The sequence below is a fragment of the Maniola jurtina genome, chromosome 10 (assembly GCF_905333055.1).
Source record: "Maniola jurtina chromosome 10, ilManJurt1.1, whole genome shotgun sequence".
NCBI lineage: Eukaryota > Metazoa > Arthropoda > Insecta > Lepidoptera > Nymphalidae > Maniola > Maniola jurtina.
In genome coordinates this window covers 7,234,196-7,261,996 of record NC_060038.1, presented here as the reverse complement: position 1 = coordinate 7,261,996, position 27,801 = coordinate 7,234,196, and the positions used below count along the sequence as shown (strand labels likewise).

At 35.0% G+C, this 27,801-nt stretch overlaps 1 protein-coding gene and 1 long non-coding RNA gene across 3 annotated transcripts in view; one reads left to right on the top strand and one right to left on the bottom strand.

The window, feature by feature from the left end:
* LOC123868641 (peroxidase) overlaps nt 1–16,299 on the bottom strand; it is a 64,048-nt gene extending 47,749 nt beyond the window's left edge. For both annotated transcript variants that reach the window (XM_045911170.1, XM_045911168.1), the window contains exon 1: nt 16,184–16,299. In XM_045911170.1, the coding sequence (XP_045767126.1) occupies nt 16,184–16,192 (9 nt within the window). In that variant the 5' untranslated portion in view covers nt 16,193–16,299. The remainder of the gene's footprint in view (nt 1–16,183) is intronic.
* On the top strand, nt 7,731–27,524 carry LOC123868645. Its single transcript, XR_006796698.1, has 3 exons — nt 7,731–7,741; nt 12,099–12,104; nt 27,389–27,524. It is a non-coding gene; the product is annotated as an uncharacterized LOC123868645 (long non-coding RNA).
* The last annotated feature ends 277 nt before the right edge of the window (nt 27,525–27,801 follow it).

Here is a 27,801-nt window from a genome sequence, read left to right as displayed (position 1 = left end):
TGTTTATGTAACGATTTTAATGAGAAAATAAAAATTTGTTTTTAACTTGTCAACAACAAGCCATTCAACTTGTAAAGAAAGTTTTCGATTGTAAATTCGATCTACCTCTTGATCTCTTTTGTGTGTTTTTATTTAACCTTTATTTTATTTGTTTCTTTGTTGCTAGAGGTATTTACTTTGATAAAATACCTACGTCTTTGGGCAATTTGAATAGGTATTACAGATCAATGTTAGTAGTCAGTTATGTAAATAAACTTTTGTCATTACTTAACAAGTTTTGTGTCAAGTGAAATATGTAAATAAGGGATTAGATTTTTTATTTACTGTCATATAATTCGATTGGATGTTTTTATATAACTTTATTAATTGTATGAAAGATTTGATCTTGACCTAAAACATACGGTAGGTATATACCTACAGTCCATCCAGTATTTGGAAGATAAATTGGATGTATTTTCTGGAAAAAAGTTCCAATTCCAGCCCAAAATCCAAAACTTCAAAACTTCGTCCGTATACCACTTTCAAACTAAGGGGAAACCACTAAGGGGGGGATTTTCAAAAATAGCCACCCCTGTCCGTACAGTAGTTTGAGCTGTGCATCGATAGGTAAGTCAGTCAGTCCTCCTCCTTTTTTCCAAAAAAAAAACAGAATTACCTATTTAAAAAATAAGTTATGCCAGCCGCAAAAGAAATTTAAAAAATTCACACCTTACGTCATCACAGAAAACATTTTAAAAATAACCATCTGAATTTCAAGAATGCATTAAGATTATTACCTATTTATGCAACAATAAAAAAACCGGCCAAGTGCGAGTCAGACTCGCCCACTGAGGGTTCCGTACTCGGGTTTCCAACATTTTGCACGATAAATCAAAAACTATTAAGTATGCATAAAAATAAATAAAAATCTGTTTTAGAATGTACAGGGCGTAAAAGGCCCTTTCATATATATGATACCCGACTTGGTATAGTTATCTTACTTTGAAAATTGAAAACTATTTTAATTTTTTTTTTAATGATGTAACCACAAATTCACGGTTTTCAGATTTATTCCTGTACTTGTGCTACCTACCCTCCCTCCCCTACCTACCCTCCCTAGGTCAATGGGAAGTACCCTATAGGTTTCTTGACAGACACGACGGACAGACAGACATACAACAAAGTGATCCTATAAGGGTTCCGTTTTTCCTTTTGAGGTACGGAACCCTAAAAACGGACTCAACGAAATGTGATGCAGTTTTATGTTTGACTGCACCGCAATTGCACCCAATATCCGTCCAAGTGGGTCGTGTGACTTTCTATAGTTCACATGGGTATTGGGTAAGTATGTACTTAGTACTTACCTTGCGAAACTAAAAGCTTTAAGTAGTTATATTTTTATTCAAAACGTTACAATATGTTCGTTTATTTGCAAGGTCCTACCGTAATTACATCTGATGGTTACATTATAAGAGGTAAAAAGCCATCCAAGTTTTCTACTTTTATACTGTTAATATATTTATTTACAAAAAAAAATTACATGCTTTATAAACGAGCCCTAACCTTTCCAAATCAAACAACGCCCTCAAGAACTTATGGCCTTTTGACTGTAACTACTGTCCTTGTCATTTAAATTGTGTAACCTACCCATATAGATTAGAGTTAGCAGATCACCGGTCGTTCAAAAGAGTATAAAAACATTGTATGACGTATTTAACTCTCAATAATATCCCTAACCATAGACTTACGAATTTTTCGCTATGTCCCTAACTCTGCCTCTAGAGTAATACCTACCCATGTTTTACTCAGTTCATTAAACTCAAATTACTAAAATATTCATTTATTTAATCATTAAAGACGTCATACGGCATAGTAAAATGTGTTAACTTGATTTAATTTTATTCAGATTCAAATAAATAACTAAGCATTCTAGACCACGAAGGTTTGTGAATAGTAAAATTACCTCAATAGACTCTATCATTTCTAGTAGAGGTATGTATTTGTGTTTTAAAACCGTCTACTAGAATTAGAAATAGAAACAGAAACAAAAACAGAAACAGAAAAGTATTTACTTATTCAAATATTTAATAACTTTCGAATCTCTGTGTCTGCCTGTCGAATGTAGACCAGAAATAATTTAGAAATTCTAAATTACCACAGTTGTAAATTGACTCTCAATCATATATGCCCTGTATGCAATACTGGGTGTTCGAAGTTTCAATGAAGCGATCCTTGAAATAAAAAGCTTGAAATAAGTACAATTCGGTCATCGCTCCGAAATTAAAAATAAATTACTATTTAAAAAAAATCAGTTTTATCAGACTACTTATTGCACTTTCACTGTCATACAATTATGTAATTAGGTGCATACTGATACAATTCCCAGTATAATGATGCAAAATGAACAAAAAATACGCGTGAGGTGCATAATAAGACTTTCTGTTATGGTCAAAGCTCATTCAACAAGTTTTTACGTTAATTTATAAATAATTTACACTCGAAAAATGTCATTGCAGAAACGTAAGAGATGATTGATTCATAGTGATGTGAACTTCAGTAAAGGGCGGGTTAAGTAATTTTTATTTGAGTCGATAACTGGATGGGTACCTAACCTTTGGTTGAAGTTTGTTATTTTCACACCCAGAAGCTAGTGTATCTTTTATATTATAGTTACCTAACGTAACGAGCGCGTTGACGTAAATCTGTCAATTAGTATAATCTACATTGCGAAACGGGTAATTTGTCATTTTTATTAACCCCCGACCCAAAAAGAGGGGTGTTATAAGTTTGACGTGTGTATCTGTGTATCTGTGTATCTGTGTATCTGTCTGTGGCATCGTAGCGCCTAAACGAATGAACCGATTTTAATTTACTTTTTTTTGGTTGAAAGATGGCTTGATCGAGAGTGTTCTTAGCTATAATCCAAAAAAATTGGTTCAGCCGTTTAAAAGTTATCAGCTATTTACTAGTTTTCTTGTAGAAAAGAAGGTTAGATAACCGTTAGGTTCATAATATAATGTCAATAGACAAATGTCAAGCTGTCAAGATGGACGTTGCCTAGATATACATAATTATTTATTTGAAAATGATTTGTCGGGGGTGTTGAAAATTTTTAATTTACACTTGTTATACAATTGACTCTTGTTGTATTATTCGTATCAAGTAATACCACGTAATACTGAGTGGGCTCAGGATGAGTATTTAAGGTGGAAGCGACGGGCCTGCCCGCGAAATTCAAATTTAATTTGGTTTTTCGCATTTTTTAAACTAATACGACAACGTAGGCTTATGGCATTTTCAATTGCGACAATGGCAGTATTATCCTCACAGGTTTATATAAAAATCTTTACTTGAAATGGTCCAGGTTAAGATATTAGCTCTAGTATCGACTAATGTGTCAGAATTATATTAGTTTAAAAAATGCGAAAAACCAAATTAAATTTGAATTTCGCAGGCAGGCCCGTCTCATGCCCCTTAAGAGGAGTTAATTTATAGCCCACTCCAAAGAAACGCATACCTATTAGTTTGGTTAACTAAACAAATTCAATGAAAGCTAGTAGAGGAATTTTAGAAATTGCTTAGTATCCGCATCTTAACTAAACTCCAGATATCTGCAAAAATATGTAGTTTTAAATGTACATGATCTGGAAGATTTACATACAAATAATACGCTGGTTGTAGGAGCGCGCTAGGGAAACTTCTCTTAAATACGGTACATACAGTTTGGTGCAACAATCGATTTAGGTAAAGCTAGATTGTCTGCGGTCAATGACATTAAATGATCGATTAACTGGCAAAGCTTTGCGTATTTAGTCGCTCGCGGCAATTAATTTTCATTAATTTATTCAGATTAATTTTATCTCCCTTTACCTTTACCTGCATCTGTAGTATTTTCATTACTTATTCGTAGTTACCTACTTAGCAACGTTGTTATTTATCAAAAAATACCATACAAAAATAGAATAAGAATCTTTTGTTTTTATGCCTTACAAAATTTATGTTCGACAAAATATAACACACCGTTGCTAAAGTAACTTATCGAGAGATTAGGTACGGGCAGATTGATTGTTAATCTTGGCCGTCAATAGGTAAGTTATTTTTTATTGATACCGCTCATTGATATCCCTTGAAAATTATTATTCCTGCCAAGGCGTTATCGCGCGTAAATCTTTTAACAGATTGAGCAATCAGCATGTGCTGGCAAGCAAGAGGAAAACTTAATAACGAGGAAAGAAAAAAGGAAATTTTTTATGTGATTGTTATAAATATATTGATAGTACAGTAGGTAATAAATACTTCCAGCTTATGATAAAATATGTGTTACGAAACATGATGTTACCTACTTACCTGCTTCGAAAATAAATATGAATGCAAGCAACACGTAAGTATTATAATGCTGTTAAATACAAATAAAACAAATATAGCTTCTCATATCATTTATATTATTATACAGGATGTAACCAGAACGGTAGCAAAAACGAAGACAGGTGATAGTACTGATGATTACTGATAAGATATCAGAAATATACGAAAAATCCTATATTTTTTAAAAGTTCAATTCAGGTCACAGTATATTGCAAATAAAACATCTGATTGACGCTAGAGGTCAACGAATGTTCCGTAAATAGGCCACTGGAGGTCAATGCCGCGTTGTAGGTGGGGCATTGATCCGAGTTTTGCTCGCTATAAAATAATGCGGATTTGAAAAATACTAAATCACAAAACTACAAGATAAGGCAAATGGTTATTGGCATTGGAATGTGTTATTGTAGTATAATTATAATATTGCTAAGTTTTGCTAGCGTTCTGGGTAACATCCTGTATATTCGATGTCATTAGTGCTGCAAAGTAGAGCAATGCTCTTGGTTATTTGTTACGAGACAATTTTTATTATACCTAGGGCATGACAAGTATGGATTCAAGATCGTTTCTAACATAGTGCTCAGTGTAGCCGAAACATATTAGGAAATATGTTATTACAAAAATGCGCGACAAGAACAAATTGCCCATTTTATTGTATTTTGTGGTACGCAAGAATTCATGTTAAGAATCTGTAATTCGCTCGCAATATTTATTTCACAAAACTATTATTTAACCCTTGCTTCCATACCGATTTAAACGTACAGAGATAGCTTGCATCTGAGGACGCACAGAGGCTACTTCGTCATGATAAATCAAAGAATTTCCACGGGATTTTGAAAATACCAATAAATCCACGCCAATGATGTCGCGAGCATTATCTGTTGGGTACGAGATAGCTTGCTTCCAAGGCGGATATAGTTTACAGTTCATCCAGGAAAATGAAAAAGTTCCCACGGGATTTTTAAAACCTAAATCAACGGCGACGAAGTTGCTGTACATAGACTATGTATCAAATAAAGAAATGTCATACATAAGGTAGGTACCCACCTAACTAAAATGATTATAAAGAAATGTTTCTGCGCTGTTATTACAATAAGTTTTTTGTTGAATTTATCATTTGTCTATGATAAGAGCTTCGTCAAATTATACCTACTACATTTGCATCTGTTACCAGCATAAGTTTCAAAAACAATCTCATTTAGAAGAGTAGGCATAATTCCGAAGCGGATGTAAAATGTAGACTGCTATTAGAAACTTAACGACAAAAGGGATTGTGGAAATAAATAGACTAGATATTTATTTTATATTTTAAAACCTTTAAACCCAACTGAATTTATTTGTAGGCGGTGAGTATTTTATGTCCTTCGAAATAATTGAGTTAAATTTGAAATGACGTATTGCCTCTTGTATTGCTTAATATAATAAAATTATACCTACACAATCTCAAATTGACATGACACTGATCACGGAATGTGACAAAAAATACCGGTCAGTTATGAAAGCAACGCCAAAAGTTATGTTGATACAGTTTTCTCCCATGCACGTGACTTGGGTATGTGGTAGGCGTACTTACTTTTACTTAAGCTCAAGCTAGGCCATAAGTTCATTCGACTACATGAGTGATCTGACCATGGTATTATACAAATGGAACATTCGAAACTCTTGTGTCATTAACGTTAGCGTTAATCATATTTGATGATGGGTTTCTTAATCTTTTATTCTATCTTCTGTATCTTTTTTTATTAAATTGCCAATTTTTTTTTAAACAAAAACAAAATTGGCAGTCAGTGAGGACTGCCGATAGAAGTAAAGAATTAAAACTATGCCTATGTAACATTTTTTTGGTTTTTTTTTCAAATAAAGTAATTGTATCTTAAATTAAAAATTCATAATTTGTAAATTAAAACAATTAACAATAGTTTTATATCTATCGGCACGTTGTACTTATGTATGTAATGGTTGGTAGGTATAAGTATTACTTAATTTTTGCTTTAGGTTATAAGATATGACATCTTTTTTGTCTAGATTGTATCTTTTATGCGAGTCTGTACTCTGCAATATGACCATTTAAGTGAAGTACAGAACAGGTGTGTTATCTAGAGTAAGTTATTACGGAGTTCAATTCAAGCACGTATTTACGTCAAAGTGTATAGTTGAAACTTGAGTGGTTACTTTCCGTTTAAAATGTAACATGTCAGAGTCCATCATCGTCAACATCACCCTCAACCGGTAGTTCTTTTGCTGGACCTAGGTATCTTATATGAACTTTAAATCGGCACGACTTAGGGCCATCTGAATCACGGGTCCCTGCGAGTCGTTTAATTTCGTTTGTCCATCTTGTTGGGGTCCTGCCAAAGCTGCGCTTGCCGATGCGAGGAAGCCATTCTAGCAGTAACTCTTAAAGCTATATTGGTTACTCTGGTTCTCCTATGGATCTCCTGTTTCGTGATTTGATCATCAAAAGAAATTATAATACAAGCAGCTATTTCCGTCGCCCGCTGAGTAACTCTGAGCTTTCTTATGAGTCCCATGATTGTTAACAACCATGTCTCAGTTCCATCATAAGCTTCCTGAACGCATGCCCAGCCGAGTTGGATTTTGCGACTGTTTTTTTTTTTTGAAATGACAAATTGTTTGTTTTTATAATTTTTAGCTTTTTGCCAACTCTTCAGAAAGCTCAAGAGCTAGAGGCGCATACTACGCATCGTCTGTTGCTGCTGGAGTGACCTATGTTGACGTCACCAGCAATGATTAATTAAATGCGATCGATTTCTCCGTATAACGCCTGAAAAATGCGTGCTTGTGACTTTGGCTTTAATTTTCTTCGTTTTTTCAGAGAGCTGAGTACAGTCGGGTAGTGTTTAATGACGTTGGTCCTGGTTAAAATGAGGCTTATTTTATCTTACTTAAGTTGAGATAGATGCGATGCAGATTATAATCGCAAAGAAAGCTCCTATTATCATTAGTTATGTGATAAATGGATCACGACCTTCGGCAATGAGGATTACGCCTGAGAGAAATCAAAATATTATAAGTACTTTACAAATTTTCTTCGTCTGGGAATATGCTAAGTAGACCAAATAAAGTAGTTACATTTTCACGCTCCCACAATACGATAGGTCACGCTTTTCCACCGAGTCGCTTCCATTTCTCACGGTGAATTTAAACGTATCTATTACGTAATTTGCTTTCATGTGCGTCTTCCTTAAGTTCATTTAATTCACCATTTCCCTATTCACGTTTCAATCCAAACCATTGAAAGCAACTAAATACTTACATTACATACGTACAAGTTTTTCCGTAGGTAGGTCCTATGATTAGGTCTTTAGGTAGGTAGGACTTTTTTTTACTGCAAGATAGGCTCGTAGTTAACCACAGTCGTGATTTACGGAAATCATAGGTGAAGTCTTGTTTGGAGACGATTGGTTATTCTTATACACCTACCTAGATACTTACTCTTGCTTAGTAGGTAGGCCGTAGGATAATGAATACTAAAGAGTGAACAGTGGATACGTGGCAAAAACATGGCCGTCTGTATGATATTCTATAGGTACCTTTTAAAGCTACGGACAACAAAATTCGGATTGGATGCAGTGCGCAAAGACGCTACCGCGCGGTTCATACCTACTATTATCACTAATGTATTATTTCACTATCGTATCATCATTGTAGCACTTGTATCATTAGATATTTGCCAATATTTTTGAACGTGAAAGTTAACTCAGCGTAACACTTTTCCAAAAAAAACCGGCCAAGTGCGAGTCAGACTCGCGCACTGAGGGTTCCGTACTCGTATATTTTTTCCAACATTTTGCACGATAAATCAAAAATTATCATACATAAAAATAAATAAAAATCTGTTTTAGAATGTATACGTAAACCCTTTCATATGATACCCCACTTGGTAAAGTTATCTTACTTTGAAAATTGAAACACATTTTAATTTTTTTTTAATGATGTAACCACAAGTTCGTGGTTTTCAGATTTATTCCTGTACTTATGCTATAAGACCTACATACCTGACAAACATGATTCTAGGTCAACGGGAAGTAACCTATAGGTTTCTTGACAGACAGACAGACAGACAGACAACAAAGTGATCCTATAAAGGTTCCGTTTTTCCTTTTGAGGTACGAGGTAAAAAGGCAAGACAGGGTTTTGAATAAACTTACGATTCTCAGCAGACAGACAACCCTTATGGCTTGAGGAGGCGTAAGCACAGCATCATCTCAAACCCTATTAATTTAAAGATTTTACGATAAATATTTTATGTTATGTACTTTATTTTGCAAACTGAATTGCTTTGTGCTACAATCAATAGAATAATGATTCAAGGATTTTTATTGATTGACTCGATAAAAAAGCAATTACAAGTAGGTAACCTACTTAACGCTTGAGTAAAAAAATATTGTTTCTGAACCATTCAGCTTTAAAATAAAATAAGTTTGAATATTAATCTAGCTGTTGGGAGATCGCCGACAAACACCAAGAGGTGATTCCTTAATATTTTTACGTTTGAGAACAAATTATGCAACGATCGGAAGTGTTTTGGACTGCCCACTCTACAGTTACACTACAACGTGCTTTAACATTTTACTAAGTGTTCATGAATGAATAGGTACTTATTATGTACGAGATCAGTAAGGTTTATACGATTTCATAATATTTATCTTTTCAAAACACTGGTTCCTCAATGGTTTTACAAATTACCGTAAAATTGTTTTAATATTCGGAATTTTCCTGTATTCAATAAGTTCATGATTATATAAAACGTAAGATGTAAGAAGTGAACGAGTTTATTTAATTCAGCGTACATTTTTTAAATTGCAACATAATCAAACCAATTTCTGCAGCCCATAAAAATATTTCGCGGCTTACCATGAGGTATAAAAATAAATAAAAAATGTACAGAGGGTAAATAAGGTGTCATTAACCCTATTTTACTCTTATCTGTATGTTTTTACTGTACTTTCTACAAGTTAAATTAAAAATTGAATAAAGTTACCTAAACATATCTGTAAAGATTAAATATTTTTCTGATTCCCACTTGCATGATACTAACGACCCGTCAATCACCCGATAAATATGCGTGTAGGTATACGACGTGCGTGTATGCATATTACCGTACATATACATAGTACATGTATACCGTACCGGGCAACATATCGAAATTACTCGTATCTAATATACGAAATTGACACCACATGATGAATGAGATGTAAAAGTCTGCTTGTCTGCTTCCTATTTATGGTTTCCCTCCGTTTACTTATGCTGTTTAGCCATAGCCTACGGCAACTTTTTGTGATTTAGTACCTATCATCGCAAAAAGTAGTGTTTTGAAAATGCGTGACGTATTGATAGGTACGTATCCATTAGTCTCATATAATATTCTGTACTGGTAGTCACTACTTGTTGCTCTCCGCTAACTGTAATAATTTAGGTAGGTAGGTATGTGGTCACTAATAGCAGTTTTATAGGTACATCTTTTTCAGTCGTATTTCAAAAAGCATTGACAATTTTTTCTTGTTTAGTCCTAATTCACACGAGCGTTAAAAAAGCGTTGCCGTGTGAACAGATACTTGCATTTGTTCTATTTGAACGCTTTTTTAACGGACGTTGCGTTGAAACCCGGCGTTGCGCTGACAATACAAGTGCGCGTTAAAAAAGCGTTGACGTGTGAGCAGATACTTGCATTTGTTCTATTCGAACGCTTTTTTAACGGACGTTAAAAAAGCTCTCTTGCGAATTAGCCCTAAATGGTTCACCAGCGAAGTGACAGCCTGATTAAAGAGCTTTTAGGCGATCCCTAATCAAAGAGCGAGGAAACAGTGCTTTATTATTATTATGGTTGTCGTCTCGCCACAGTCTCACAATTATTACCTATCAGAAGATTTCCAGTCCCATTTGAACAGAAGATAATATTACGTTTGTTGTTTAAAATGTAGGTACAAGATACCTCAGTTCCAAAGTGTCTACAATTCAGTGAGTTTGAGATTAAATACATAAAATGAATGTTGTATTTCAAAATAATTATTTACTGTTGGATTATCAAAACCTACCAAGATGATGACCGCAACTATAGGTTTACGTGGATTTAGGTTTTTGAAAAATCCCCCGAAAACTCTACGACTTCGTCTAGATGGATTTAGGTTTTTAAAAATCCCGTAGTAACTATTTGATTTTCCGGGACAAGCTGTGAAATGCTAGCAGACAGACAGACAGACACACTTTCACGTTTTTAATATTAATTTATACATTATAATTTTAAAACATGGAACAATTTTGACTACAATGAAAAACTTTTAGTTCCGAAGTATAAAAATTAAAGAAAATACTCGAAAAACTTCTGAATGTTTTTCAGAACCGATTTCTGAATTCATACACTTCGATGAATTGATGAATAGATATTTCCTTAACGATAAAGATGCGTACTAAGAAATCGGCTCCTCATTCAGCTGGTCACAAGATATAGATAGTGATATTAATATATTGTAAAGTGTTGTATCTACTGAATTTCTTGCCAGATTATTCCCATCCATACCTGGATTTGCAACCGGAGAAAGACTCAGTACAAAGAAGATATTACATTGAAGAGTCTGTAAATATATATACCTACTTGTTTAAAATACTATATACTTACTACTACTACTACTAAATAATAATTTTGTATTAATTTATTCCTACAACATTTCCACATCTAAATTATTTTTCACCTCTATTTTTAATATCTGCAATAAGTCATAAATAATAATCGCATCCTTGAATGATGTTTAAGTTAATTCAGCATACGAAATTATTACTTCAGTCGAAATATTTCACAACAATCGACTTGTTTCCTATCAGCCGTAACCGTGTCGAGGAAAAACGTGCGACAGTGGAAAATAATAAGGCATTGTGGCCCACAATAATAATAGGCGAATTTGACATTGTCTTTCTAACGCCGACGCCAAACGACTGTAGGCCAAGAGTCAATGGCAACAAAGTACAGGCAGATGATACATCTTCCTCTTTGAAGATTTTGACGACCTCCGGCGTAGTTGTGAGCGCTGTTTTCGTATTAGTGGGAGGTCGCGGGTTCGATTCCCGGCAGGGGATTATAATTTTATAATATAATATTTCTAAATCTCTGGTCTGGTCTGGTGGAAGGCTTCGGCCGTGGCTAGTTACCACTCTACCGACAAAGCCGTGCTGCCAAGCGATTTAGCGTTCCGGTACGATGCCGTGTATAAACCAAAGGGGTATGTGTTTAATAAAAACTGCCATTCCCCTTCCAGGTTAGCCCATTTACATCTTAGACTGCATTCTCGCTTACCACTAGGTAAGATTGCAGTCAAGGGATAACCTGTATCTGAATATTTAAAAAAAAACTTTTGAAAAATATGCAACAGTAGTGCTTATCTGCATATATGAAGTGCATGCCACTGCAATTATCGTTTTAGTTTACAAAAAGAAGAGAAGATTGACAGTGTTATAGACTCAATATGTCAACAGCAATTAAATTATTTACAACAGAAAGCTGAGTAAAATGAATTATTTTCCTGTAGAATCTAAAACATGGAATTTCGAAACGAGAATGGATCCTTCTATTGTTACACAGGTATAAGTACCATCGCATTATAAATGTTGTAAAAATGTAATTTTTTCATTGTTTAGAAATGTATACACGATATATTCTATTTCTATCGAATCAAAATAGTTTTCCACTTCCGGTACTGGGCGGTAGATATATGGACGAAACTAAACCTTAAAACAATCAGTTTTAGGTTCCTTTCATTTTAAATTTATAGTGTTTCTATATGTTATGTTTTGTCAACGTCGCGTTGGCGAGTTTTTAAAATCATACTAACCCTACTGGTGGACTCTTGATCTACAACGCATAACGATTGCATGAGATAGTTAGATATCGTGCCAGATCTGTTCCCATTTAAGACGGCAATACAATCACTATTATACTAAATACCATAGATGACTAATAAATTATAGTTACAGGTAGGTGGTTATAGTTTTAAAGTCTTATAACGCGGCCTTGTGATTACAGGGCCGGCCGTGAAAATTCGTAACTCGTCCCTTTGAGTTTAGTGTTATTTTTTTATGAGACCACGTATTTTCTTATTCACAAAAAACATACGGTGTAGGAAAACTTCTCTGGTAAAGGGTTTATATTAAAGCTTTTAGAGCTTTCAAATAGCACTATCTCTTTGACTTTCAGTGGTAGCTAAGTGTCCCCAGGGACCCAGTCCCATCCTTATTTTCGGCTAAGACTTATTTATTAGAAGTTATTAAACATTTTTTGCTTAGCTCTGGATTTTCTTATATAAACTCGAAAATGTTTTATTAGCATACGGATTGCAGCTGTAGGTAGCAAATATGAGTAGCGCAGAGTCACTATTGAGAGTTATCTTTCTGGTATTTATTTATTACATAGGATTTAACAAGTGTAAATTAAAAATTTATAACACCCCCGACAAGTGAAGGTTACAGTAACTAGAAAAGAGCTGATAACTTTCAAACGGCTGAACCGATTTTCTTAATAGCTAAGAACTAGCTAGATAGCTAAGAACACTCTCGATCAAGCCACCTTTCAAACAAATAAACTAAATTAAAATCGATTCATTAGTTTAGGAGCTACGATGCCACAGACAGATACACAGATACACACTTCAAACTTATAACACCCCTCTTTTTGGGTCGGGGGTTATTAAAGCGATGCAGGTTAAGGGCTAACTGTATCTACCTACTGAAAGTAAAAATTATCGCTTGCATTTCCTCTTAGGTACCAGATTTTTTGCGAGTATAGATAATAGAGAGAAAAATTATACCTAATACCTACTAGAGTAAGCGCGGCATTTTCGTTTCATTAAAACACTATGACATTATCCACGGGAAAATAAGACAAATAACAGCAAATAAGGAAATTGAAGATGGCCAAGTAGGTCATTATCATTACATGGATCAAAATAATAAAAAGTAAATACTTACTTACCACTGAATAGGTAATATTCAGTGGTAAATACCTATCAGTCCCGTGAGCGTGAGATAATACCGGAACTAGAACATTAGGTATCAGCTATATTAGTAAATAAATAATACTTAGTTGAATCGTTCGTTATACAGGGTGTTTGGTAATTAGTATATGTATAGTAACGACGACACGTACTCATGCTACTTTGATCTGATAAATACAATGCTGAAGTAAACTGACGAAATAAAATTATAAAAATTTCCATACAATTTTTTTTTATTTTTTTTATGTCCAAGTTTTCATGGCCCTAACGTGGCCTAACTCACTGAGATCGTTGGCCTTGGCCTATCTAAAGATGGCCAACGATCTCAGTGAGTTAGGGCACGTTAGAGTCATGAAAACTTTGACATAATATTTTTTTTAAATTTTGTATGGAAATTTTAATAATTTTATTTCGTCATTATACTTCAGCATTGTATTTATCAGATCAAAGTAGCATGGGTACGAGTCGTCTTTATACACTAATTACCAAACACCCTGTATATTATTCCCTCGCTACTTAGGTAATATACAAGTATATGTTTATGTACTTTTTTAAACTCCTACATTAGAATTTCAGTTTAGGAAAAATCTTTTTAACCGATAACGAGAGGATTATTATGCTTTTACCAGTAGGTATATAAGTGTGAATGTATGTCGGTTCATCTGTTTCGTAATAAATGCCAAACTACTCATTAGATTTTGATAAATGAGATTAAATTCTATCAAGAAAATTAAACGAGTTTGATGTGAAATAAACCTAAATACCTATGAAGTTATTATATAGATTCCGAAATTATACAAAGAAATTTATACATAAGTAAGTAGGTATATGAAAACACGAACTGTTCACATATTTTTAAGATTATTATTTTCTTTTCTAAATATTTTCTTTTCTTTCTTTCATCGTCTTGACAGAAAATGGATTGCTAGCTCGACAGCTTTGAACTTTACGCCTTTATAGTTTATAGCGAAAAAATTGTAAGTCTATGGTACTGGCACATACATTAATGAGACGATTAACGTATTTATCCTTTCCGTAAAATTATGTTTTGCTACCGCATGCGAAATGCGTCGGTGTACTAACGGCGTTAACGAATATGTGCGAAAACATGCTCACAGTTTGTCATATCGGTACCTACAAAACTGAACTTTACGCTTTTAGTAAACTGGCGCACTCGCATATTATGTTAGTGAAACGATTAACGCCTTTATGACTTTAACGTAAAGTCGTTGTAGTTACGCTACCGCATGCGAAATGCGTCGGTGTCCTAACGGCGTTAACGAATAGGATGTGCGAAAACATAACGTTCACAGTTTGTCAGGTAGGTGCCTACCTACCACACCTTTGATCTTTAGCACTTTACGCCTTTATTAAACTGGCACACTCGCATATTACCATATTAACGCCTTTATGACTTTAATGTAAAGTCGTTGTAGTTTCGCTAACGCATGCGAAATGCGTCGGTGTCCTAACGGCGTTAACGAACAGGATATGCGAAAACATGACGTTCACAGTTTGTCACGTAGCCTACCACACCTTTGAGCTTTAGCACTTTACGCCTTTATTAAACTGGCACACTCGCATACGTTAGTGAAACGATTAACGCCTTTATGAATTTAACGTAAAGTCGTTGTAGTTACGCTACCGCATGCGAAATGCGTCGGTGACCTAACGGCGTTAACGAATATGTGCGAAAACAATAATAATTTATGTTCACAATTTTTTACCTACACGCATCTGCTCTTTGCCAAAGTAGAAAACATCGCGATAAAACCTGCTTTTAACTTATAGAACGATCAATATTTATATTTTTGTTAATTGATAAGATTCTTATATACTTACTAATTAACATACATAATAAAATTCCCACAGCAACAACATAAAAAGCCTTCGATGTATAAAAATTTACATACCTATTATACCTGATTTGGATTAGCAACAAAATATTGTTAGGGTTTTATGACGGTTTTTCCATAAGAATACTATCTGTGTTTTTAGCTAGAACGTATTTATCTAGAAAATGGCTATTCTCTTTTGCCTTGAAGTACCTACCTACCTAACTTAAAAGGTTAAAGTGAATACTGAAGATGTAGTTTATTATATCTTGAACTAGAAATAATAGTAGGGACAAAATATGAATGGTCTTAGTGATTCCTGCTTAATCATTTCTCGATAAATTAAGACGATTCAAAATCTAGAAATAAAACCTAATGACCTAAAACGGGTCTATAGCAGGAACTTGGAAGTTGATACTTCATTCATACCTAGTAGTCCATTGAAAACTGACATGTTCTCATCTGTGAACCATGTTACTTGGATGCTGCTACAATTACTCCCACGAGCTATTGTATAGGTAGCATGCGTTTATAAATTACCTATTCGAGTATCTCACATCGCCGCTACAAAAAAGAATATGTTGCTCAAAATAAGTACACAGATATTTACTTATGTACTTATTGCTCAATATCTTATATTTTGGCGTTAATATAAATAAGTACTCGATATTAAATAGATACCTAACTATTATAATCTTTCACATACTTAAAATCGTCGCAATGTCGAGTCATCGTTTAATTAATATTTATTTAACGAATTTTTTTATTTTAATTCAAAGACATCCAATTTTGTCTTTACTATTAACATAAACTAATTAACAAAAATCTAAAGCTAGTAGCTATAAGCCACGTTTAAGTAGTGTTTAAATTTTTATGATAGTAAGTATAGTAGGTATAGATCATAGATCCGTTACATTCAAAATTGCTTACTTATTTAAGTCTTAATTTAAAACCTCAACAAAGTCAATGAAATATTATACCTAACTCAAAATAGGCACTTACCTTGATCATCCAATACTTTTAACTTGAAAACACAAACCACATAAATAAACAAAATAAAACCAATATGTATTTTAAGTAGTGTAAATGCGCAACCCAACTTAGCGTTGTTTCTTTGCGCACGCGCACCTTTTCAAACTAAGCCGGGCGAAGGGAGGCCGAAGAAATATATACTGAACAAGCGGGGATATGATTTATCTTGAGAGTTTAGTAATTTTAACAAAAAATATCTCTACTTTTATAAAGATCAGGATTCTGAATATTTACTACCTAAATCTCAGAGAAGAGCTTTTCAGGGTGACCTGAATGTCCTTGTTATTACTGTTATTAGCCACTAGCGACCCGCCGCGGCTTCGCATGGGTAGCTTATTACAATTTTCAGAGCGTTCTCAATTTTTTTGAAAATATAATATAGCCTATGTCACTCAGGAATAATGTAGCTTTCCACTGGTGAAAGAATTTTCAAAATCGATTCAGTAGTTCCTAAGATTACTTCCTACAAACAAACTCACAAACTTACAAACTTTACCTTTGTATTATATTAGCACAGTTTTACTGTGGTTTTACGATGTACTATCTTAAAACTGTGATATATTAGTGTGGATTAAAAGTTTAAATTGTGTAAGATGGTTCTTCCACTTTTATGGAATATACTTACCAAAGTTAGACCAACTAACTGGACCGCGATAAGTCTGTGAGTAGGATTTTTGAAAAATATTGCATTTTCGCTTAAATTTTTTTTTGTAAGAAAGATAAATGATGGAATGCTAAAATTTACATAAATTTGAATATCATAAAGATAAAGTAAAAGGTGTGTTTTAAGTTGTTTTCGGAAAAATGGTACGCGTTTTATGAGGTATTCTTACACTTTGCACATGAGCGACTATAAACACCTAGCAGTTCCGCCTTCCAGAATAGCTGACAGCTCTAGTTTGACATTATCAGGCTATGCGAACAAACTATTAAACCAACTCTCAGCTTTCAAGTTGTTCTCACAATTTATTACGAGTTTTCAGACTTTTGAGCCTACTTATGCAGCATTCCATTCATTTAATCCATTCCATCAGCCTGTACTGGACATAGGCCTTTCCAAGAGCGCGCCACAAATACAGCCCTCCGCCTTCCTCATCCACCAACTCCCCGCCCCCTTCTTCAGGTTATCAGTCCAGCTGGTGGTCGTGGGACTCTATGTGCACTCTAGAACAGGTCTGTTCCATCGGCCGTCGGTTCTGCGACAGACATGACCTGTCCATTTCCACTACAGGTATCTGATTCTTTGAGCTATTCACTATAGGCAGCTCTCTCATTATTACTTGACGTTATTGCAGGCAAGCGCGATCCTTTATATTATGTTGTTAAAAAAACTCGTTGAAATCCTGTTTTTATGTGTAAAATATTGGGGTGGGACTGTAATATAAAAACTGCGTAGTTTTTATTCCGCCTGTGATGTGATCCCAATTTCAAAGACGGAAAAAAATCTTACATTTTGTAACAGAAATGGGACTGCGAAACCTTAGCACGTCATTCGCACACCTAATTCTAACGCGTATAAGGTTTCTATCCTTGGAGACCCGAATTTACTGGCAAGCGTCTTAAATCTGACCGCAATAATCATAAAAATAAGTCTGCGGAATCTTTGAGGAAATACCGACTTGGTACGATGTACCTAGATTGCAGATATAAAAGAAACGTAAAAGAAAATGTCATTAATTTACGAAGTATAGATACTGTACGGTTACCTTTTATGCTATGCCACGAAATAAATGATTAGCTATGAAATTATATGAAATAATTTATTTGTTTGAATGTATTGTATTAATATAATTAATATAATAATAATATTATTATTAATTAATTAATATATTATTGAAGGTATTTTATAAGATGAGTTGACAATCAGAAGTTTACAGTAGGTATATAGAAAGTCGCAATTCAATTTAAATTTTCAATTTATTTATTCACAAAAAATACATGTATACATTTTTTATTACTCCTTTCACAATAATTATTACTTAATATGCTAGTTTAAAATATGATATTAACAAAGAAGTGCTCAGACGCTCGTACTAAGAAAAAAAATCGCAACAACTCCAGTTAGATAACCCTGACTGTATGCAAATTTTAGACTATTTAATTAATTTTAAAGATCACAGTAATATAATAATTAAATGGTATAGTATCGTAAAGACATCAAATCTTATGAACTAATATTATAAATTTACAACTTTTGTTAGAAGTTTGATTTATGAACATTGACATAGGTACTTACCTACATATAATTTGTAAAGAATTGTGGCTAAAATCATTAAAAGTCTTCAAAGGTTGTCTGTAACCCTGTGTACAATATTTTTGTTCTACCTATACTACGCGACAGGTTGCCATGGCAATCGGGATAAAGGGGGGGGGGGGGGGCCTGCACATCCGCACGTCACCCGTCCGTCTATTATTGCTCTGTAAAAGTATGTGCAATAAAGAGCTAATAAGTCTTACCATTTGTCGAGTCCTCGGTAACGTACATTAATTAGGATTAAGATCTTTATAATATTTAATTAATTTAACCCGACTTGCAAAGCAGCACTAAAAGAGGTCGTTAAAATCTTGTAAAATCACCATAAAAAAGATGTCCGGGTTGAAATCCATCACTTTTATTAACAAAACACTGCAATAAAATGTTTCTTCTCAAATTCCAGCTCATTTCATTTTATAGCGCATCAAACTGAATCCTGAAGGTTAGGAATTCTTAAGCTTAGTTTCCACTAGTAATAACACTTGCAGAAATCAGTTACGACATTGTCAGTGGCAATTTCTGCTTTCAGCAACTCTAAAAATAATTAATTATCTATATGAAAAGATAGCTCATGTTCCCAGCTACTACCAACCATTCTTTAGCGCGTCTCTTCAATTGCACAAGTCATTGCCGAAGTAAATATTGTGCCCAGCACAGTGCAAGTGACTTGCCACAGCTTATTTCTGCAAGATTTATTGCTAATGAACACTAATTGAACTTTGACGGTCTTTTAACGGTTATTGTGCGTGCAAAACAAGCAGTCAAAACTGAACTTGAGAAATTTATGATTGAACATTGTACGAGATAGATCTCAGCTTAGTTGTAACCTGCTGCAACGTTAGTTTGTTTGTTCGCGACAGGACGACATGGCAATCGAGGTGGAGAAGCAACGCACACCCGCACGTCACCCGCGTCATCCCGCACCGGGTTAGCTCGGGGGCTGTTCGAGTGTGCGGGACGTCCCCACCCCGATTGCCATGTACCTGTCGCGAACTATAGTAAAGTAGATATTGTAATAACTTAATAAGTAGGTATCCACTTATACCTAACACTTTGGTAACTCAAATATAAACCTAAACTTCGCACTCACCTTTATTTGTTACAGTAATAATTTATAGTCTTGTGAGGGAAAATATTTACCGGCAAACTTTGGTTTACCAAACTAAAGTTCAAGAGACCAACGCGACCCGAGTTGGGTGCGACTTGGTTATCTTTCATTTCAAAATGAATATAGGTAAGAAATTATTTAGAAATAGTTAATATGCGTAGGTAATAATTGTCGCGAAGAAAATCATCCTTTATTTAATCATTCTAGGTCAACGGGAAGTACCCTATAGATTTTCTTGACAGACACGACAGACGGACAGATGGACAGACAGACAACAAAGTATATAAGGGTTCCGTTTTTCCTTTTGAGGTACGGAACCCTAAAAAATAGCATTTTAAGCAAAGTGACCAAATAGAAATTAAGAAAATGGCACAGTTTTGGAGCTCCAACCGGAGAACCTATAAGGGTTATTTTAAATTTAGTACAAATACATATACGTATTTTTTCTGGAAACGATCAATAACTCAAAAACGGACCGTTTTTGCCTATAGGTGTTTAGAGGTCATTTGATAGCATTTGACCTCATCTACAAATTCTCAAAGAGAAGGTAACGTTTTACAAGACGTCATGTATAATATCATACATAATATGAATAAAAAAATATTTAAAATTATTTCCCCGCTTCAGAAAGTTTTTAAATAATTTTAAATAATATATTATGTATAAAAAACAAAAATCTAAAAAAACATCAAAATCGGAGTTTTTCTGAGGACTTCCGACGAAAAGGCTTCATTGACTGCGCTTTCGTAAAACTATTAAAATAAATACCTACCTATCTATCTCATTGTTTTAAGCTAAAGTCGAGTTTACATTACGAATTCAGTAATAGTTTCATGTCATTAATTTCATAAGCAATTTCACGTGTAAAGTCTAATTATTTCGTGCGTATTGAATTTAGGTATATTATTGAATTAGTCGCGTGACATTAATCTCAACACAGCATGTATGAAAGTGTAGCCAAGTTAAATCTGAACGCCTCAAATTGTTTTAGCTCGTGAAGTTGCGAAAGGACTTCCTTTGGCATAAGGAAAATTGTTTCCTAAGTATTTAGATCAGAGGATGTCCGTCATTAAAAACGTTTCACAATGTTTTATCTCTTGGCACGTTAAGTTACAAAATGTGCATCGACTGTGACATGTAAAAACAAAGGTCTTTGGCAGCACATGGTTTGAGATTTGAGATGCGCGTTTTATTTAACGACCGAAAAGGGAGAAAATCGATCCAAAAACCTCGAAAAATCGGTGTACCTAAGTAAAAAAAAACAAAAACAGGCGGAATTTTTTGAATACAATTTTATAGACTTGTCAAATTGTCAGCTTTAATTTATCAGTTAGGTACCTACCTAGATATTTTCTTAATGACGAACTTTATAATATAACACAAGTGTAAATTAATAATTATAACACCCCTGACAAGTGAAGGTTACAGTAACTAGAAAAGAGCTGATAACTTTCAAACAGCTGAACCGATTTTCTTGGATTATAGCTAAGAACACTCTCGATCAAGCCACCTTTCAAACAATCAAAAAACTAAATTAAAATCAGTTCATTCGTTTAGGAGCTACGATGCCACAGACAGATACACAGATACACACGTTAAACTTATAACACCTCTCTTTTTGGGTCGGGGGTTAAAAACCCGTATTCACTGTCTGTTTATCTGTTAGGTACCTTTTAACGGCCGATCTTGGAGAGCAACAGAGGCGGCTGCAGAGCTCCTGGAGATTCACCCAAGTATATAAGTATTATGCTATTTTTATCCCTAAATCCCCAATCTACCTGCATCATCATAGTAACTATGGTCAATCAAAAGATATCCACTGCTGGACATACTTAGGTCTCTTGGAGGGGCTTCCAAAGTCCACAGGCCACGGTCTCGCGCCGCTGCCTAGCTCCCTGCGAATTGTTTGATATCGTCTAGCCACCTAGTAGTGCGGTAGAGTTACTCAGCGGGCAATGAGAGGGCTTGACGTTTCTCTACGTGATGAAATAAGAAATGAGGAAGAAAATCAGAGCAACCGACATAACTCAACGGTTGCCTTGCTGAAACGGCTATGGGCAGAACACATAATTCGTAAGACAGTTGGCAAGCCTCCTACTAGTTGGATCTATAATCCATGGAAATAGAAAATATTAAAAACCTCAAGTGATGGAAACGGCTACTGAGTATAAATGAAATGAAATAAAATTTAAAATGATTTCAATTTAGCTTGAAAGAAATTCCCAAAGTTAATAAAAAATCCAGTCCAATAAAAATTGTCAAACTTGTGGCGTTCTTAGTAAGTAAGAACTTCTTACTGCTAACTTTATTAAGTTAGGAGGTCAGTTAGCTGTATTTTTTGTAACATACCTAAGTACAAACAAGGCTCAGACTTCTTGGCTAAAAATATAGAATTCCTGCACTACATAACAAAATATACCTAGCAATTACAAACATACTTATCTATCTCTACGTCTTAAAAGGCTGTCTTTTTCGTTTTTCAGATTTTGCACTCGGTATATAAAGTCTTGTAAGTTTGACTTTTTAGAGCTCGTTCACACAGGCTGCGTAAACGTAGACGTAGCGCGTACCATTGCTTTGTAATGTATGGAACTGTATGAGACATGGCATACCGCTTGCGTGGCGTGAACGTTCACGTAGACGTAATGAGTGCAGTTACGTCTATGGGTTCACGCGCGTCACTACGCACGTGTCACGTGTACGTGCTGCATACGCAATTGGTGTCAATCGGCCATTAGAGCTATGTGTGTTTTACGCAGTTAAATTAAATATGTACCTACCACTTGCTTTAAAGGTGAAAGAAAACATTGTGAGCCTGAGAGTTCTCCATAAGTTCTCAAAGGTGTGTGGAGTCTATCAAACCGCACTCGGCTAGCATGGTGAACTATAGCCTAAACCCTTCTCATTTTAAGAGTTAGGAGTCAGTAGCGGTAGGGGTAAAAACCCGCAGCAATGAAGAATACATACCGACGATGCCGAGATATATAATACAAAGTAGGTAAGTAGGTACCTAAACAACCAATAGAGATTCTACCTTGAATGTTTCAGGTTAGGGCTATCGGAGACACCAAAAGTAATACAATGCTTGGTATCTAATGTTATTGTTGATCTATTTTTGATCTATTTAAGTATATTCGTTCTCTTGGCTAGTTTGCATAAAAACTAGTAAACACGCTTTTGATTCTACAAAAAACCTTTGGTAGGTATCTAAGTAGGTAGGTAGGTACCTAGTTAAATGATAATGGCATGTATTTAAAATAATAGTTTTAATTTTGCAAAATGGTCATCTTTTCTAATGACTGGTCCTCTTATAGAATGATCTTCTTTCTAAAAGATTTTTTTTGGGTATTTTTAGGCAGGCCGTCCTGTGGCACATGGATGTTTATGTTCTAATCTAACCTAACCTCAGATTTTGGGAAGAGTCAGTTGAGTGGACTCAGTAAACGAAGCAGGAAGAAGTGAAGAACGGAGTACTCGTCAAGTGGTCTTAGTGCTCGAGCTCCACGTGCCAAAGGTCACGCGGTACGTCCAGGTTACCGAGGGTCTTCATCATCGTACACTTTGTGAACAGTGCTCCGGCTACCAACGTGCCGAAGTTCGCGCGGCACGTGTTGTCCAAAGCCTGTAAATCCAGCTTATAGCTCCGCCTCAGGAAGGCTCAAAAGTCATTTGTGGGAATGGGTATAATCTTTTATAACAAAATTCCGCAATCAATTTTGGTCTTGCCTTTAAACAAGTTTAAAAAATCCATTAAAACTATGCTCGTGAGAAAAACATATTATACTATCGAAGATTATGTAAATGATAAAAGAGCGTGGATTTGACCTGCAGCTCGCTCCAGCAATGCGCGGCACTTGTAGGTAGGTATACATGGCGTAACATTGTATATCAAATCTTTGAAAAGAGCAACCGCCGAGTTTCTTGCTGGTTCTTCTCGGTAGGAAAGGCATTCCGAACCAGTCGTAGATGCTCTTGACGATTCAAAAGTACTTGTAAAAATCTAATTGAATTTGAATTTGAATATAACAGTATTTATATAAAGAGCGCACTTAAAATTCTGGCATAAAGATAGGTAGCAGTTTATCTTTTATGTACTTAGCATTATCTACTTACCTAGTAAAGATTGTTAAGGGATGAACGACGCCAAAGCCAATGCGAAATGGGTCACTACCTAGTCATAGATTAAAATAAACAGCATCCTCACAGGTCACACTATTGTAAGTAGGTATATATCTCTATTTGAGACAGTCTATCTTGCTTTTAGAACTTAGATCCAGCCAATCTTTAGGGTCCGGATTAAATCGGGCGATCTCAAACGAATCGCTTGGAGCTACAGGACGTCAACCGGCTCAAGACCATTTTCTGTGCAAATCCCTACAAGAGATTAGGGATCTATGTCCAGTTGTGTACCTACCTAAGTATTGGTTAAGATGACGGCAATGATTTACTTTTCTATCTTCTAAGCAAATGAATAATAATAATTTAAAGCCATGAAGTTATACCTATACCTTTTACTACAGGAATATCAAGGCGATCAATATAAAATTGTCTGCTGAAAGTAGTATATATTAATGTCATATTTTAACGGTGAACTTGCATACCTGAGAGGCGAGAGCAAAGTAAGTAAGATCTGTCAATGCACCCTAAACTTGGTCAGCGTTAATCGTGATAGACTACGGCCCAAAACTTCTCATTCTGCACCGCGCAGTAGTGAGTCGGGTGATGAGTTGATCATGATGATGATGAAATCCATACTAATATTATAAATGCGAAAGTGTGTCTGTCTGTCTCTCTGTCTGCAACCTTTCCACGACCCAACAGTTTAACCGATTCTGACGAACTTTGGTGCAGAGTTAGCTTATATCCCGGGGACGGACATAGGCTACTTTTTATCCCGGAAAACCAAATAGTTCCCACGGGATCTTCAAAAACCTACATCCACGTGGACGAAGTCGCGGGCATCGTCTAGTACGTTATAACAACTTTCTCGATTCTCGGTAAGTACCTAAGTAAAACAAAGTCCATAAGTAAAAGATGAGCTGTTTACGGTGGGTACAAGAAAATTTTGAGCTGTCCTACTAAACTAACTTTTTGTTTTAGCTCCGTGTAAGCTGTAGAACTTTTGACAGGCTCACTGTTGAGTTTATCCCTCTTTCAAGATTGACTGGATACGAGTTGATATTAAGTATACCTATAAATGTACATAACTACTTTTAGGTCGAGGACACAAGTAGGTATAACAAGTAGACTACAAGATACCTAGTAGATAGGTGACTACCTGTCCCAGCAATGGACATCCCTGCACAGGTTGAGATAATAAATTATTACGAAATGACTAATTAATCAATAATTATTATGGAGATAGGTATGTAGCCGCAATATTTCTTGTGGGTAAGCCAAACTTGTCCTAAAATTCTAAGTCGTTTCTTAACAGGCTAGAAATATGTAAGATAGGTTCTCAAATTCTTGCTAACGACTCCTAATATGCGACCACGACGAAAAAGACATAATTTTTTATTTGTCATACCTACGTACCTATCTCTACCTATGTAATTTGAGCTGGAAAACGTATTATTATATCCCGGGGATGGACATAGGCTACTTTTTATCCCGGAAATTTCTTAAGACCCATCCGCTTGACCGATTTGTATGAAAGGTACCAAGGTAGCTTGCGTCCATGTAATTGATATAGGCAACTTTTAATCCCGGAAAATCAAACAGTTCCCGTGGGATCTTTGAAAACCTAATTCCACGCGGACGAAGTCTAGTACTCAAATAAGTAGGTACTTAATATCGAGGATCAAACTGAGAGCTCAGCTAGTTCACTCTGCCAGAGCGGACGTCTATTAGGATTCAAATCAGGAAAATGTTTGCAATAGTTGTGACCCCAAGCGAAAGTAATAATTGATATCCAAACTAAGTTTCAAGTTCCCTTAGCAGCCCCTAATTGGGCTCATTCATTATGATTTATTTCCATTCCTCGTGTCACACGGGACCACACACGCGGTCACATCCAGTTTTTGTGTGGTAACTTACTGGGTGTCGGATATGTTTATTAATCTAATGAATATACCTGGATAAATAAATAAAAAAATATCACTGTCCCACATAATTTCGAATTTCCACAGAAACGGGATTTTTATTTTAAAAGCTTATTTAAAACAATGGCCAACGAGTACAAACCAGCGACATCTACCGTCGTAAACTAGCGCCACTTGTAAACATAAGTTCCTAAAACTTATGGAAGGAAGAACGAACTTCGAGGTGGAAAATTCTAAGCCTATCTCGGGCTAGTTTCTGGAGCATGCAATAGATGGCGTTTACTTTACTAGGCAACCTTGCCCTAATTCGCACGAGCGTTAAAACCCGGCGTTGCGCTGAAAATACAAAGTGCGCGTTAAAAAAGCGTTGTCGTGTGAATAGATATAATGGGAATGCATTTGTTCTATTTGAACGCTTTTTTAACGGACGTTAAAAAAGCTCTCGTGCGAATGAGGTCTAATACCCGCCAACACCGGTTTTTAACGCAACGCTTTTATAACGCTCGTGTGAATTAGGGCTAATTCGCACGACCTAGGTACAGGTATAGTTAATTGCCGCTCTTGGATAATCAATCACAAGAAATCAAAAACTTTTTATTTGTATGTATTTTACTTTATTAAGGTAGGTATAAAATAGAAAAAGTAATGAGGTCTCATATAGTAGTTACAAGAATAAGTTGCCAGCATTACTTATGGTTTTTATAAATAACACTTAACTAGGTAATTATAAAAAAATTACCCCTTTATTGTAAACTAACAGAAACTTTTCAAAAATATTGGTGTTCGCTTTCTATTGAATTTTTATTCAAATAAAATTTTCTTTACACATTCTCTTCATTCAAAATACAGACTACAGCCCTTTTACTTTGTATAAAATAAATACATAATTTATTAAACTAATACTATTTATTGCTATTACTACCTAATAAAATAAACTAAAACATCAGAACTTGTACATATGTTTACATTTTTTTAAGATATATATTATTGATAAGTTGCTCTAATTAACTCAGACATCTCTACAACCGTGGGTTCATAACATTTCAAAATGATTTAACTGGGAATCAAATCTTAAACATTTTATTTGCGAGGTATGCATTTAAACCGCTGAGCTCCTCAATTTGCGGGTCTAAGAGTTCCCAATTCGTGTCCCGTGAGACTAGTATCCAGACCGGGATGACAAATAAGATAGGATTACTTCTCAAAAAGTTTACTAACTGCCTGTGAAAGTCCCGTCAAAATCGGTTTAGCTGTTTGAAGATTAGCCCAAACAAACAGACATACTGACAAAAATAACTAATGTTATGCTAACTACCATTTAGTTTGAGATTGTGTACAAGAGAATTAGTCACATTAGATTTTACCGAGCGAAGAAAACAGTCAAGTGATAGAAAATATTATTACTGTATCAAAAAATCAAGTACAATATAAATTTCTTAAAGTCTGTTATATGTTATTACCATTTACCTATATGAATTTATAAATTTTTTAAGACTCAACCTCTTTTAAGTAATAATATCTGACAATCTATTTTTCTAATTATAGTTCATAACCATAACAATATTACTTATTTCATAAATTATAAAATTATAATAGCAGACAGACACTCAGTGCAAAAATACATTTGCACTTGCACTAAATAAATAAACACCAAGGTTTCCTTTCATGATTTCAAATCAAATCTTGAGATCTAAAAGAAACCTAACTTATTATTTCTAAATATTCCGAAGCTATAAGCATCTACATAAACAAAAATATTATATTATACTAAGCCCTAGCAATACGCAACGGCTCACGGCAGCAACTCATAGATATTATAATACCGCATCTTTTCTTACTGAGATAATAATACAAGAACGGTAGAGTGCGCGCAAAACAAGTAGTCCAACCTGAACACGAGGCTGAGTGCGCATGATACTAAAACAGATCTGTGTATGTAATCTTCTTTCTCTTTTTTAACCCCCGACCCAAAAAGAGGGGTGTTATAAGTTTGACGTGTGTATCTGTCTGTGGCGTCGTAGCTCCTAAACTAATGAACCGATTTTAATTTAGTTTTTTTTTTGTTTGAAAGGTGGCTTGGCTTGATCGAGAGTGTTCTTAGTTATAATCTAAGAAAATCGGTTCAGCTGTTTGAAAGATATCAGCTCGTTTCTAAGTAGTTACTGTAACCTTCACTTGTCGGGGG